This window comes from Anser brachyrhynchus (genome assembly GCF_964034855.1).
Source record: "Anser brachyrhynchus genome assembly, chromosome: 29".
NCBI classification, from domain to species: Eukaryota; Metazoa; Chordata; class Aves; order Anseriformes; family Anatidae; genus Anser; species Anser brachyrhynchus.
In genome coordinates, this window is record NC_137722.1 from 957095 (window position 1) to 972972 (window position 15878).

The 15878-nt window shown below is 42.6% G+C and overlaps 1 protein-coding gene across 3 annotated transcripts; it reads right to left on the reverse strand.

Annotated features, from left to right (window-relative positions):
• Positions 1 to 215: 215 nt before the first annotated feature.
• ATF1 (activating transcription factor 1) lies at positions 216 to 15250 on the reverse strand. 3 transcript variants are annotated; one of them, XM_080570780.1, is made up of 8 exons: positions 15203 to 15250; positions 9854 to 9970; positions 7927 to 8055; positions 6054 to 6154; positions 4903 to 5033; positions 3903 to 4082; positions 3623 to 3782; positions 216 to 3216 (listed from the first exon to the last, which is right to left on the reverse strand). In XM_080570780.1, the coding sequence occupies exons 2-8, from the start codon at positions 9962 to 9964 to the stop codon at positions 3072 to 3074; spliced, it is 957 nt and encodes a 318-aa protein (XP_080426906.1). In that variant the 5' UTR covers positions 9965 to 9970; positions 15203 to 15250; the 3' UTR covers positions 216 to 3071. The 3 variants fall into 3 exon arrangements, with proteins under 3 accessions (XP_080426906.1, XP_080426905.1, XP_080426907.1); XM_080570779.1 differs by lacking the exon at positions 15203 to 15250 and adding an exon at positions 14176 to 14434; XM_080570781.1 differs by lacking the exon at positions 15203 to 15250 and adding an exon at positions 14176 to 14432 and having other exon boundaries at positions 9898 to 9970.
• Positions 15251 to 15878: the final 628 nt, after the last annotated feature.

The following is a 15878-nucleotide window of genomic DNA, read 5'->3' on the forward strand; positions in this document are numbered from 1 at the left end:
AGGTATTCTCCATTACTTATTTTTAGTGATGTAGCAGTCTGGCTGCTGAAAGGATACATCAGGGAAAAAAATCTCTCGATGCCGCTCCATAGACCAAATATTTATTTTTGGTCACAGGAAAGAGCTGGTACTACATAACATAGGGATTTGGTCAGAACTGCTGCAGTCGTATGTTAATTAAAAATAAATTGATCAATAAATAAGGAACATCAGCATTAGATTTTGGCGACTTTATTTACCAAGGTCAAAATCTGCAACCATCTAATTGTTTTGACAAATATTTACAATTCATATAAAGCACGTACTTCTGTTTGGAAATAATCAGCAGAACAGTACTTGGTACTACACCTCTTACTCTCAGGATATAGATTTTATTCTCTTACCATCTAGATTTTGAAGTAAATCCAAAATAAGCACTTCATGGTAAGTGATGACTTAAAGAGCAAACCCATGTTACTGTTTAATATTTCCATAATGAAAAATAAGCTGCTCTCCCCAAACACTATTTTAAGAGGATAAAAATTTACTAACGTTATGTCTGGCAGCACTACATAGTTGTTTCACTTGCTGAATACAGAAAGAATTGGCCACCATATTTTATACAGTCTTAACACTTGATAGCTTTTTTTATTATTATTCTGTATTACAAAAGAAGGTAAAGGAACAACAGCACACAGTGAGGATCAAAATACCATACAGAGGAGTTATCAAATTAGTTTCAGTACTGTAGGTCAAACCCTCTTAAACATATGCCAAATAGCGTACACACACCTGATGGCAGACAGCAAAAAAGTCCAATTTTCTGAGGTGCTAAGCACATCCCGTGGTGTTCATTTTTCCTGAAATTCCACTGACAGAGAGGAGGAGGCACCGAGCACCTCTTGCGGAGCAGTTTACTAATGTAAGGACTTTCTCAACCTTGCTCGTTATTTTTGATGTGAAACAAAAGCGTTCTTTTTTGACATGACTGAGAACACAAATATATACTCCAGTTTGGCCTAAAGAAAATGTATTGTGGATGATGTCCGTAACAATGTTATATTTATAAACTTTAGGAAAAAAAAATATTATAGCCTACTAACAATGTGATTGTGGAATGCAGTCTTTCTCATACCATTTGCAAAGAGCTTTGCTTGCTAAGAAGCCCATTAATTCAAAAATGAGTAAAATAAAAAATACTGACTGACCGTATGATAAGCAGTACACATCTAGGGAGTGAGTACATCTTTTAATTTCATTCAGATCTGAGCTAGCACAACACACACACATAGCTCTAACACCTTTTTAATAGCATAGTCCATAGTGCAATTCCCGCTGACATAACTGGAAGCAGGATTCAATCCTAACTATGGAAATAGTGTATTTATTATTCATGCAATAAGCACTGCATACACATTTTTCTATTTCACAGAATCACAGGATCACAGAATGGCTGAGGTTGGAAGGGACCTCTGGAGGTCATCTGGTCCAACCCCCCCGCTCAAGCAGGGTCACCTAGAGCCGGATGCCCAGGACCACGTCCCAGAGGGCTTTTGAACACCTCCACAAATGGAGGTTCCACACCCAAAAGAGTCCCGATCATGTCAAACACCTAACTTTCACCTGAAACAAATCAAAATGATAAAAACTAGAATCTCTGAGCAATCAGACCTAATATGCAGATATCATCAACTGGGGGGGGGGGGGGGGGAGGGAAGCCCTGATCTCTTTTTTCCCAATACTTGTTAAGATCCGTTTTTTGTAAGTTGCCTACAGACATACAAAATTAATTCAAATATCTCCTACACCAAAGAGGATCTCATTTGACTTTGTACTATCCATAAAAATATATGCTTGAAAATCTGGTTCACAAAATATTTCATTTGTTTACTAAAATGAAATATATAAACTGTCAAAATACGTATATAAACTCAATTTCAGAATTTGTAAAGATCACAATTTAGCTACAAAATATACCAACCATCTACCTGTTTTCAATAGAGTATTTTCTTACAAAGATACCATTACTTTGCAAAATATCGCTTACCTTACAAAATTAGTCTGGAAATTTTGCACTACTTTCAGCACATAAACCACATATTAGAACCTCATTAAACCCTTTGGTATATATCTTCAATTTTTTTTTCTTTTATCGTTCTTCTATTTGGTCTAAATGTTCCAAAGCACAGTAGAATCTCCAGACAGAATAAGCAGTGCATGTTTAATTGTATATATAATCAGCACACGATTTAGTTTTCAATTACAGATGTTTATCATGCCCAGCAACTAAGAACGAACTATTGTAAAATCATTCTCCAGAAACTTTCGTTCACCATTACTCATTCTACAAAACTGTACTTTAAAATAATTGGATGTGTTGAATTCTCTTAAGTCAACACCTTATTTAATGTGCCTCAGACATTTTCAGGACTAGGCCTCTCACTGCTTTCTGCAGATCCTTTCCAAATTTGATAAACACAGCAAACATTGGAAAAACAAAACAAAACGAAAAACTTTTAAACTGTCAGCTGAAAAAGAGTAAACATAATTTATACCTCTAGCAAAGTATTAGCTTTTTTATCATCTGCACCTGTAAATAACAACTTACAGGTTAAAATAAAAATATTTACATACAAATAACTGAAAGAAAAAGTAAGGATTGAAAAAGAGTAAGAAATCAAAACATATACTGGTTATAAATGTTACTAATAATGTTAACTATGGCAAGGATTCCATTTCATCCACATTTTAATTGTTACCAAATATTGCCCCCATTACAAGAGGTATTTGCAGAGATTTTCAAAGAAATTCTAATCACCTGTCTGGTAAAACATGAATGTCCTTTTATTGTAGATGCAATCTCGACTTTATAAAGTTTCCAGTTGTGCCAGCAGGAATTTTGGTGAGGTTTTCTTGTTTCCTTTTTGTACTTTGTCACCAACTTGTTGTAAATAAAATCTATATAGTCTTTAAGTTGTGAAATCTAGGTAGAAAAGTTTCATTTTTGACCTTTCATCTAGTTTAAAAAATTCAGTATAAAAAAAAAATTCTCCTCTGAAATTTACAGTCCACAAAAGTTTTACCTTCTTTTCTTACACACTTTTATGACAGTAAAGATCTTTCAAAGTTTTTAGCTCTTCAATTAGAGTCTTGTTCTGGTTTTCCAGGACCGCAACTCGATTTTCCAGACATTTAACATACTCTTTCTTCTTTCTACGGCATTCTCGAGCAGCTTCTCTGGAACAAAGCAACAGAAGTAACTGTTTATTTTATATCAGAGATTTCTCTGTTTTACAAATGTTATGGTACTGACCAATACAAGAGGAGAGAATTGGCACTGCAACCAGGAACAAAAAGTGAAATCTACAAAAATTTAGGTGGAGAGCATGAAATTTAGCAGTATTTGGTAGCATGCATGGCCATCAGTCTGCAGTGGAGAAAATAGTTTTCTCCAAATTGTGTAGGACAGAACATGCAGCATGTTTTGAACTAAATTTCCAGCGTTTTTAGTCACTGGATGCAGCATACCATACCAACGGCACAATCAGCAACGTTAGCTTGCAAGACTGATAATTTGTCCTTTGAAGATGTATTTCAGCACACTAAGCTAACAAATCAAAGCAGCCCAAGTGCACTTACATACCTGTTCTTCATCAGCCTTATTTCTCGTTTCAACTGCGGATCGTCCGTCTTACTTGTCTGTGATGTCAGAGTGACAGGAGATGTCATAACCACAGTCTGAGGAAGGGACGTGGTCGTTGGCGTGGTGCGGATCTGGTACGTCTGCATGTCTCCTGATGCAGCTGTTGCATCAAAATGTAGACGTGTTAGAAAATTGCGAGACGTCAAAATGTAGTAGTGTTAGAAAAATGCATTCGCGTTACTGATCAGTATTTCTAACCATTTCCAGAAGGCATACTCACTCTGCACTACCACCTGGTTGCTGGGTACAAGTATCTGTTGACCATCTGATGTTTGTGCATACTGCAGTATTGTTGTCCCAGGCTGACTACCACCAGCATTTGTCATTGTTAACGTCTGCAGACCTTGCACACCATCGGTACCGGGGCCGGCCAGCTGTAATCCATTTGCGGCAATGGCAACTTAAAGAAAAAGGAACACGCATGAAAATATTTGTAGCTGTAAATTAAAAAATACAGATAAAGGTAAATCTGTAGGACATACATCTCTTTCAATTCGCCAATCTGTATCTCAACCTGCTGCTGAAAAATATTCCCAATTTTGAAAGGCTTTTTTCTTCTCTCACCTTCAACTACCAAATCTTGTTGCTGTTCTTACTAAATGTTTGGGGTGTAAGTGGCAAGGTGTTGGTAGTGGGGGAGCTACGGGGACTGCCCCGTGCCAGCTCCACGATGGACAAACCGCTGGCCACAGCTGAGCTCAACAGCAGAGCTGGTGGCTCCTCTGGGGAATCTTATTTAAGAAAGGGCAAAAATGCCAGACAGGCAAAGGAGCAGGGGGAAAAGGAAAAAAAAAAGTGAGGAACAGCAGTACGAACGCCAAGGTCAGAGAACAAGGAGGAAGAGCAGGTGCTGCAGGTGCTGGAGCAGGCATTCACCTGCAGCCTGGGAAGAGCCTTTGGGTATATAAAATGGTATTTTTACTGACCTCACATTCGGACTAAACCTAACACCGGAAGACTGCTATGTGTTTCGTTACACCATCCTTTGAATGCTTTGTCTGAATATGCAAAAATTAAGACAACGAACCACAAAGTTTATCTGCAGTCTTTAGACACCAGTCTAGTTACATGCAGTAAGAATACTAACTTTACTAACTATAAGATAAATAACCAAACTTTTTGAGTTTCACCTTACTCTCAAATATATAACAAATAAAGAAAAAGTCTGTATTTTGAGGCAAGTTTAGTAAAAAATTGTCCACATATTTTGTACAACTTACTGTACTGTCCAGTGCTCGTCTGGTAGATAGGTGTGGGAACAGACATAGACGTAACAGTAGAGACACCGGGACTTTCCTCATCTCCTTTTCTATCCCGTGTATCTTCAGAAGAAAGATCTTTCAAAATTTTTCTATTAAAAAAAAAGTTTATCAGCTGCAGTAGTAGGCAAAAATTACAAATTACAGCAATAACAGTTGCAAATTACTATCCCTATTTTGTATTACACACATGGACACTAGCATTTTGATATAAAACAGTTTTAGGAATTAACAAAATTCTGTATGAGGTTACTGTCTAATTCTTTCTGTAATTACACTTGTGTAGATAAACTAAGTTCTAGGTTTTTATTTAACTATTTGAATCATTTTATCAGCTAAGAGCAATTCAAGTTGGCTACTGATTCATAATAATTTATATTTGTATGTGCAAGTCAGTGCAAATTCCAGATTTTCAATCGTTATCCTCTGAAAGTCTTAGATGTTTGGACTGGTAAACCTGTAATGAAAATCTGAACCATTTACAGTAGATTTCAGCAATCTCCAGAAAAAATGTGGCTAAAAACACTTCACACTGAAGTTTCTCTAGTACTGCCACTGCATCATTTCGTTTCAGTAAAACCTGCATCAGAGTTTCCATCATAAACATTTTCCAGGGATTATAACTGGCCTACTAAGAGATTTTACTGATTCTCTCAGGAATAAGCTTTGTATATCCAATTAAAACCAGTTTGCTCCGTCTAGAGTCAGAATAAACTAGAAAGGAATAGGTTACTCAGGAAAAGTTTAGAAGTTAGATCTTTTGTTCTGTCACTGGTAACAGCACCAGGTAAATTCACGGACTGTCTAACACGTGGTACTTGAAATGCTACACTGTAGTATTTGACTGTACTCCTCATTTCAGCCAAATGACATAACTGAGTAAAACTGCTGCTGATAAACAATTTTCCCTATACCACATCATCTTGAAGTTGATCTCCAGTTGGTTAAGTAGAAGCTTCCCTGGGGCAAATGATAGCTAACATAGCTAACAGATCCAATGCATGTTTCAAGAGAAACAGAACAACTTAGAGCTTGGACTATAGGAAGCTGTCAAAAAAGGTGCTATTTTGGTTTCAAATAACAGCACAAAATATATCACATACAGCACTTACCGATAAGATGGACGACGTGCTAAGATACCCCGAGCTTTCTGTGAAGAGCCTATGCTATCTGATGAATCCTGAGAATCTTCACTCTCAGACAAAGAAGATACCTAAAAAACACTTTCCATGTGGTTATCCTGTACACTACAGGAAAATACCCAGAACAGATTACACATTTTAATTTCAAGTGAGCTAAAGCAGCATGAAAACCACATAAATGCAGCTAATTACATAAATGAAAAAAAAAAAAGAAGGAATTCTAGATTCACTGCTATCTAATATTTCTAACAACTCCCAAATACATTAGTAAGGTCATAATGAAACAGAACATACTCGCTTTAGAAGCCAAAGGCTGCAAACCTATTAACTCCCTATAAAAAGAAAACTCAAGAGATTCTCCTAAAATATATACCATAGCAAAAATTGAATCCTTTAGTATTTTCATAAAAATCTTACGAGCTGATGCGGTCTGAAAAGGTGAGCCACTCCCACATTTAAATTTGTCTAAGGAGGCTGGGGTAATGGCAGCAGGAACACCATTTATGTACGAAGACAAACATATAAAATGCTTCAAATGTTTTATGTAGACAGAGAAGCAGTGTATTTTGTTGGTCAGAATAGGAGTCAAATGAAAATAATATTTAAGGCTGCAGCATATCAGGGAGTAAATATGCAAAGTACTATCTACAATTTTCTCCTTATTCCACTGTGTTCTCATCCAGTTGGCAAGTGTTCATTTTTTCCCTGAAGCTCCTTATAAAATACAAACTAACAAAACATTTATTCGTACTTATCTGTGTGCCAGCAACAAAAACTCAACAAGAATGCACACGGCTCTGGGAAAAGCATTTCTTATTTAACTGCTGCTACAGAGACAAAAAGAACAACCTACCAACAACGTTTTAAGAAGTTGCTCGTGTATTACTTTTTTCCCCCCTCTCAGCAACAAGGCCACAACTTTCATAAATTACTAAGAAAAATGCGAGAATATATTCAGTGGGGACCCTGCAATCGGAGCATGATAGGAAAGAGACTTGAGGCGACCTAGTAGAGCAGATGCTGAACTGTTTCCAGCAAAGCAAAGTGTTTTCTTTTCCCTGATCTGATGTGATAGGAACAATGACAGCTTAAAATGCAGTCATTATAGGTTTACATTTTTATTATTAATTTAATGTCATATGAATAGATAAGCACAACGCAAAGGATCGGTGACAAATTAATGCGTTTTAGCACAGTTCTTCCAGTCACTTGACAGTTATTTCACAATCTAACTTCAGCGTCATGCTGCCCAGAGGGCTCTCTGCAGCCAAGAACTGAATGAAGTAGCAGCAGCCTCGACTGTAAACTCCCTGAGGCACCCCTCTGAAGTGGCTTGTGAAAAAATCATATGGCAAGTGAGTAAGAGACACAAGCAGAATGCTTAGGTACCGCAGAAACGGAGCCACAGCATACATGAGGTGAACAACCAACAGCCCATCCACAACCGTTCGGGCCTACCCGCTCCAAACACATTTTCTTCACGGAGTTACTCTGCGCTCTCCTGTTTGGTTAAAACACACCGGGTGCGTGCCTGTTAGCAGCACCAGCCAGGGAGTTGGGGGGTTTTGTTTTGTTTTTTGTTTTTTGTATCATGGGAGGTGGTGTCATAAAGTTTCGTTTCAACTCCAGTGGCAACTTTAGTGCTACAAATAATTTCTAGCCTAAATATTCATTAAGAATGACGTGTCCCCACAACACGTTCACTGGAGTGCTTACTGCCTCTCACAGTAGGGCCTGAGAGGCTGCGCTGTGGCAGACCTAGCTGAGTCAGACAAGCCTTTACAAGTCTTTTCATGCACATAGAACAGGATTCTTGGTTGTTTAACAGACGTTCTGTAGTTACCTGCACTGTTTGCACCTGGGGTGAGTGGATTACAGAAGAGGACTGGGCTGTCTGAATGACTCCCTGGACCTGGACTTGCTCTCCAGGAAGCTGAACAACTGTCAGAGGAGCAGGACCTCTCAGAGACATCTACAAGAGATCAAAGGCTCATGAACAAAAGCACACGTTCTACAGCGTTCAGAACATGTATATACATGTAGGAAAACTAGTGGAGAACATGCATTAGCAGAAGCTGCTTTTAAGTCCAATTAAGTCACAGAAGTTATCCTTTAAAGATGCACATTTTTCAGATACGTATCTGCATATGAAAAGGCTGAAACAGTTACTTGCCTCAGGTTAGGGAGAAAATCAAGTGTGTAGCATTATGTGCAAATGATTACAGTGCTGCAACTTAAATACACGCAGTTCGACATGAACCACAACGAAGCAGACTTCTTCAGAACCACAACCCCGAGCCTAGCTGAGCGTGACTGCTTCCATATAACTCCATCAACGCTTACTGATAAAGGCACGCACTTATGGCAGTTTATCTTTTTTAAGTTTAGATTCCATTTTAAGAGCGTCTTGGACTCGGAGGGTAGCAGCACGATTAACGTGCATAGTCGGTGCTCTTGGATTTTTTTAAGCAACCTTTATGAAGCTATTGTTCAACGACTTCAAAGAGAAGAAATCACAAGAGCTAAGGACAGCGAAAGCTGACCCATCTACTTAGAAAGTTCAAGGCATAAGGGCTGTAGGGAAGATATCAGAGCAGAAAGAAAATAAAGGAGGCAAGGTATAGAAGCTCTGGCCAAGGAAGAAGAACAAAGAGCAGATTTTTCCACGTAAAAGTGATGACATCTCTTTAACATTTTACTCTTTCATGTTTTGCAACTATCAATTTAAATTAATGTTGTAGTGGAAATCTAGGCTTAATAATTACTACTGCAGCCCCTGTATAAAATTATGTAAAATAGAATTATATTCTAGCAGATTTGTATTTTTATGTGGATTTTGCACAAGCCTTTGCACTTAAAATTGATTAAAGTTATACACGTAGATGCATTAGCAAATAACCAGTTTCCTCAACAAATTTCTTCACTAGCTTTATTAATCTGGAATATATGAAAAGATGAAGGGATCATTAAAACTCAGACGGATAGTTTTTTATTTAGTACTATTTTTCTCTCGTAATACTAAGTTCCAGTGGCAACCTTACATAAAACCAGATCAGATAAACAGCCTGTAAACAGACAACAGGATGCCTGCCGTCTTTACCTCACGTCGTTATCTACATTTTGCAGCAAAATCTAAAGCACCTCCATAGGGTAAGCAGTGGACAAGCTGCAAAATGTTGTTTCGTACGACTGCTGCATGGCTACGGGAGCAGATTTACCTAGAAAAAGATGCTCTTTCAGATACAGAAATTTGAACCATGAGGAATTCAGGTTAACGCTCTGAAAGTGATGTTACCTCCTGGAAACTATGTCAAATTTCCAACTTCATGTGCTTTATCACATTAAATATATTCAGGTTGGGCTAAAATCCAAGTGTTTCCATGGTGCTGAGCACCCAGAATTGCCATTGCTACAAAAAGAGCTGTAAATGCTTCTTCTGAAGAAAAAAAAAAAAAAAAAGAACACCAGGCCCTCAATTCATTACCGAGCAGCTCCTCTAGGTCAGGCCGATGATGGTGTCAGAGGACACACAACCTAAACGAAACGTGGGGCTGCGTTTTTGCATTTTACTAGCATTAATTCTGCTCTTTTGAATACACGCCATTTCATTAACTGTGCCGTCCATCAACAAAGTACGTTTTTCTCAACCTCCGTTTGTTTTTTTCTTCTCCGCGTGTTTCTAAAATTCACGGATGAGTACAGCTCGCAGTGCATAAAACCGTGGCTCTTAACTACCTCAAATGTTTGCTGAGATTTGGCCCAGGCTTTACCTGTTGAGCAATATGAGAGAGCTGAGCTGCCTGTAGTGTTGTACCTTGTACGGCTGCTGTTTGTGAAGGCGTCACGGAGCTGTTACTGCTGCTCTTGTGCACCTCTTCCATAATCAGCTGCGAGAAAAGCAACCAGTTAAATTCACTTCACGACAAACGCGGACCGGAGACAGGTGCCCGGCTTCCACGGACGTTTCGTCGAATCTCCGAGCATCCCGCTTTGAGCCTTATTGGCACAGTTTTAATTAGCTTCGTTAGCATGCCACCTCCCCGGCCCTCCGGGTTCGGAGCGGGGCGACCCACGGGGACCCGAGTCCCGCTGCGCCCGGCAGCACCCGCGGCTCCGCCGACTGCTGGCCCTGGCCCAGACCTACGCCGCGCCGGAGTTTACTGTCAATATATCTCCTGCATCTCCTGGGTTTCAGCAAAAACAAGCCACATCGCGAGAAGTAGGAAGAAAACCCGAACGAAGCGTTTTTATTAGCGAATACCCTGCCATAAGGGAAAATAATTTTCCCTATTTCACCCGAGCTGCCACCAAACCTGTACCGAAACATCTGAGGGGAGACAAAAACAAATCGGGGATCCAAAATCAAAGCATAAAGAACACGGATCTGAATTACAAACCCTGCAGAAGTAACTTCACCTCTTCATAATAAAACCGCTAACACTTCTCTCCTCTCTCAGATTTTATATTTAACTGCTCAGCGCGACTTGACAGCAATCCCCCCCCAATATTGGGGGATTTGGTGATGTAAAAATGCATGCTTTTAGGTGGGGTGAGTGGGTGGACCAGCCTAGAGCATTAGAAGATGATCGGTGAGTGTTAAACATTTTGTCACAGAAGGTTTAAAACTGTTGAAAGGACAGTTGCTATGAGACTGGAAATTACATTTCTTTCTGTGGAAATGTGAGTCATTGATTTTTCCCTACTGAGATAAACCACAGCTCTCGCAGCCTGACGTATACTTAGAGGGTAAAAAGTCAGCGCGCACCAAGCCCAGGATCCTCTTCCTGCAACCCTTACTCATCTGAGGAGTCCCCGCGCAGAACTCCTCCGATCCGGTACTAAAACCGGGCTTTGCGGGGAGAAAAAAAGCGAGGAGCCCCCGGCGGCTCGGTGACACGCCACGCCGCGTCCTGCACGGCACGGCACAGACGCCCGCCACCGAGCCAGCTTCCCAGCGGGCTTCTTCCTGCGAATGGAAAGCCATTCGCCCTCCATCTAAGCTGAGGCAGCAAAAGGACGGCTGCGTTTCGGGAACCCACGGGAGCTCCCAGCCCCCCGGAAAGCTTCGGCTCCTCCGAATTATCCCGGCCGCCTCTGCAGGAGCGGGGCGCTGGGCGCTGCCGCGGAGGAAGCCGGGCGGCCCCAACGCGCGCTTTGCAGCCGCCTGCAGAGCCCGCTGGAAGGCCTCGGAGGCTGTTCGGGCTTTTTTTTTTTTTTAAAAACAAAAAATGGAGAACCGGAGCAATTTAAACAGCTCGAAGCGATAAGGAACAAACAGAATTAAATGCATGGATGCATAAGGAAGGCATGGACGTGTAAGGATACCTGCTACTGTTGGTCCGGGGTTTTTATAAAGGAAAATCTCCGCCTTATACCTATGCAGATGGGGCCTGTAGCAAATGTTACAAGTAAACAGGGCACTGTCAAACTGAAATCCAGTCAACAGCAAAAATTAAAATAAATTTCCAGTGCTACAGCAATACCCAATTCATTTCGGTAGTGCTAAACCACATTCTCTGCTTTCCCCTCCCTTTTACTGTTTTTCTCTGCCTTACTGCCCCATGTAAGACTCACAACAGCAGCAAAATTGCCTGCAAGAAACAATGAAACTGATAGATCTAAAACCACTCAAAACAAACAAACCGGGGCGAACGCACAATGCTCTTTGCTGATCTGTCTCTCCGAGGTGTGAAGTCCTACTTACAGGAAAAAAGATGAAATATTTCCCATGATAAAGGCGCTTTTTCAAGTTTACTTTCCCTCTGCTTGCTCTCTGTAGAATTGCACTCAACGTCCATCCAGCAGCTATTTTGTACATCCAGCTAGCTTATTTGAGCAAAATAAGGACCATAAAAGGGGAACATTATTATTGTGCCTTCCAGCCAGAAGGAGCAAAACGCTATTTGGCCTTGCACGGCTGTCACCCAAGAAGCCCCACACGCCCCTACCCCGTGAAAACAACCTCTCCTGCTGGAAAAAACGTGACGTTTCTTCTGGAACGGCCGCCTGTAAGCACCTGAAACGGTGATTACCATCTACCAGCCTTCAGAAAGACAGGTCCCGTGACAAACCTTGGCCTGCAAGTCTTCAGTTTAGAAGAGAAGGACCAAAGGTGGAGGACACACGAGGGTTTCACCGTTTTCCACCACAGCCAAAAGTACTTCCAACAACAGGATGCGCCTTTCAGCTGAAAGCAGCTGCATGGTTTTGGGCTGAAGGAAGAGTTCTGCCACCAGGAGCACCACCGTGAGGGAACTCAGAGAAGGAACACCTGATGTTTTACCAGTCACAAAACACCACTCCGATCCGTAGGACAGCCATTTTTTATAACAGGATAGGTAAGGGGATGCTTTTCAGAACAAACACGCCACCTCTGCGCAGCTACATCTCAAAGTGCTGTAATTTAAATTGCAAAGCATTCTGCAACAGCTGCGCTATGAGGAACGCATTTGTTTTAAGACTTTTAAACTTCTGAGAATTGACTCGTGCAGCCAAACAAACTCACTGCACCTTAAATGTGAGTTCCACCTCAAAGAGGAACGGGAACGTCACATTTCATAGTGGCCACGTTTGAGTTCTCATACACCCGCCTAGCAGCACATCCCTCAGGTTGAGCCACCACTCAGGAACCGCTACAAACGTGGCTGCAAGGAGCATCAACCAAAAAAGAACAAATAAGTAAACAAAAAAAAATCTACAACTTTCACTAAAAATACTCAAAAACGTTGAAGAAGGTCCCCTTACAGACACACTGCAGCCTGTGCGGTAACTATCCTCCGAAGATTTTAAGTCACTCCCTGTTTCAGCGTCCAAGCTGTAAGCAGCGTACTGATTTCTTACCCTTATTATTTGGGTTTTGTCTGTTTACAATACAATTATCTGAGAGGCGATTGTCTCTAGTTAAATGCTCATTACATGGCTACAATCAGATGAAGCTTCAAAGCACAGTCTAGGGGCAAAGAAGAAAATAATGGAAGATAAAAGCTGTACGTTCAGGCAAAGAGACACGAGCTCTAGTGCACGACCTCTGAAGAAAGAAACCAAATTCTGGTTTGCCCTTTTAAATCCAACAAGTCAGAGGTCCATTTTATAATTCAGTATTTAAATATTTTAAGAGGCGAGTGATTTTTTTAAAGACTTTATAAAGTCAGAGATCAAGGACGAGCGGACACAGAAATTTGTTCTCAAATACTAAGTATCGACAGTCAAATATTGGTGTATATCACAACAATTAAAATGTTTTTTACTTTATTCTGCAATTGAGACACTCTGGGAAAGTTTTTTCATCCAGAGGCCTGACAGAACTCCGTTTTTTCCAGGACAGAAGCAAATGACAGCGCATCCCACGAGTCCATGCCAGAAAGCCAGCGAGGAGACCTGAGTCAACGTCCCCACTTGGAGCTTTGGATCCCAGACTACCCACATGCAGAAAAATACTCCGTAAAACTTGCGGAGTACTTTCCATATGTGTTTTCTTCCACTCACCCCCCTGCTCCTGCCTTCTACAGCAAAACGAAGCTGAGCGAGCACTGACACGGAGCTTGAGGAATAAAACCCCGCGGACTAAAACTGCAGAGGTGATGTCGGTGTGCGGGATCTTCGCCTTTCTGAGAGGCAAACAGCAGCGACGCACGGTTACGAAACAATTTTCACCCAGAACCAACGCGACACCACTGCCTGGAGGAGAGGGCTCAGCAAGGTGCACGCGAAGGGAAAAACAAAAAACAAAAAAAAAACCCCTTGCGGTGACCAGCGGGCGACCAAAATTTCTGCCAGCGAGCCCCAAGGAACCGCGACCACCGCCGCTGTTAGGGCATAAATGGAACCGAACGGGAGCGGGGGGCCGGGTGCGAGCGGGGAGCAGGGCGAGAAGGGGCCGAGCAGGGACCGAAAAGGGACCGAGAAGAGGCCGAGCAGGGCAAGAAGAGGCCGAGGAGGGCCCGAGACCCCCCGGGCGCCCCCTCAGGGGCCGAGCTCCCCCCGGGCGCCCCCTCAGCGCCCGCCGCCGCCGCCCCCCTCCCCGCGGGCCCGCTGAGGAGAGCGGCGCGGCCTGGCCTAGGCCCGGGGGCGGCCTCCCGCGGCCCGTTCTTACCTCAGAGGCCCGCCAGGCCCCGCCGGTGGTGGCCGAGCGTGGGGAGAACCGGAGCCGCCGCCGCCGCCGCGCCCGTCTCCGCCTCAGGGAAGCGGCGCCGGCGGCATCGCAACCGCGGCGGGGCCGCGCGGGACGGGGCGGGTGGGCGGGCTGCGACCATAGAGTCCCCGCGGAGGCCTCCGCCTAGAAATCCCCACCATAGAGTTCTCCCAGCGGAGAGCCCCGGAGGCGGAGGCTAGAGCGGCCGCTCTGGGCCCGCCTCCCCTTCCCCCCCCGCTTCCTTCCCGAGCACGGGGAACCATAGAGAGGCGGAGGTAGAGCGGCGCTGCCGGCCCGAGAGCGGGAAGGCGGCGGAGGTCTGGGCAGGCCGCGGCCCGGCGCTTCCTGGTCAGGGCCCGCCTCAGGAAAAGGCTCCCTCCCCCCCCTCGTTTATTCGCCACAAAAATCTGTGTACAAATCCAAAATAAAGCGCAGAAGTGCACAAGCACGAGGCCTGTTCAACATAGAAAGACAGTGCATGGAAGCTGAAACAAAAATTCTATAATACCTATTTTTTTTTTGTAAAAACAAACAAAAACCCAAAACTATTCCTGCAAAGGAATTAGGAATTTCAGACATGGCACAATAACTGCTTTAGACTAAACAAAGGTCAAGCAGAAAGGGAGCAGGGAGAGTTTTGGCTATACCCCCTCCCACCCCAGAGGTGGGTTACGGTGACTTTTTTCCCTTAAGGAGAATTGTAAAAGCAGCACCAAAGTCCATTGGGGACATACTCTTTTCACAAAGATCACTTTTTGCAGCACAGTAGGGAAATTTAGCAATTTTTGTAAGGGAAATGTAAACTCAGTCATCACCAATGGTAGTCTCTCCCGCGATTTTTAACATTTTATAACAGTTCTAGCACAAGCTGTAAAAGACTGTATTTAAAAAGGGTTTTGATTAAAGCTTTAGTGTAATATGAAGGCAGCTGTAAATAAGCTCATTATCAGAAAGGGTTGCCAAGGTCTGCAACCTCTGGAAGCCTTACCCGATCACCTGAACCGAGTCAGCGCAGGCCATGGAAAAGCCTGGGGAATTCAGCTTCCAGGCTCAGGTCACCGCAGCTGTACGGGCTGTAGGAGCAGTGATGTCCTTACCCCTCTCCTGAGTGGCAGGGGGAGGCCGTCAAGCGAAACTTAACACCAGTTTCCCAGTTACTCTAGGTTGCTTTGGTACAGTGCATCCTGATGCAATTGTGGAGTTTATCCCAGAGAAAATACCAGGCCAAAGAAAACAAGCCACAGTATATGAAGTTACCACAGAACGCGCCTGAGCCAGAGTTGTGACAATTGAAAAAAGAATCTTCAAACACCCAAGAAGTGTGGTCACTCAAATCTAAGTGTATTTACAAAAAGGCAAGATTTATTGGCTTTTTCAACTTCCTTGATTAATATAACAATTCAAAGTATTCCCCCTCCCCTCCCGCCCCCCCCCCTTTCCATTTATTTATTAAGAGGTTTTCCCATATCAAGTAATTTTAAAATACAGGTAAAATTTAATGAAAGTGAAATGTGCTCAGAAGAAACCATGGTAAAATTGCCACTCATCATTTGTAGTAAATAATGTGTTTACGTATATTCTTACCCAAAAACATATAGCCATTAATAGGTACATACAGAGGCAGTAGCTGGTGTTAGATTATGATCTTGATTACATCCTCTCTG

Coding starts and splice junctions, on each gene's coding strand:
- ATF1 (XM_080570780.1), bottom strand. CDS start 9,964: ATGGAAGAGGTGCACAAGAGCAGCAGTAACAGCTCCGTGACGCCTTCA. Junction 5,034..6,053: donor GCACGTCGTCCATCTTATCG/GTAAGTGCTGTA, acceptor TTTTTTTAATAG/AAAAATTTTGAAAGATCTTT. Junction 3,217..3,622: donor ATAAGGCTGATGAAGAACAG/GTATGTAAGTGC, acceptor GCTTTGTTCCAG/AGAAGCTGCTCGAGAATGCC.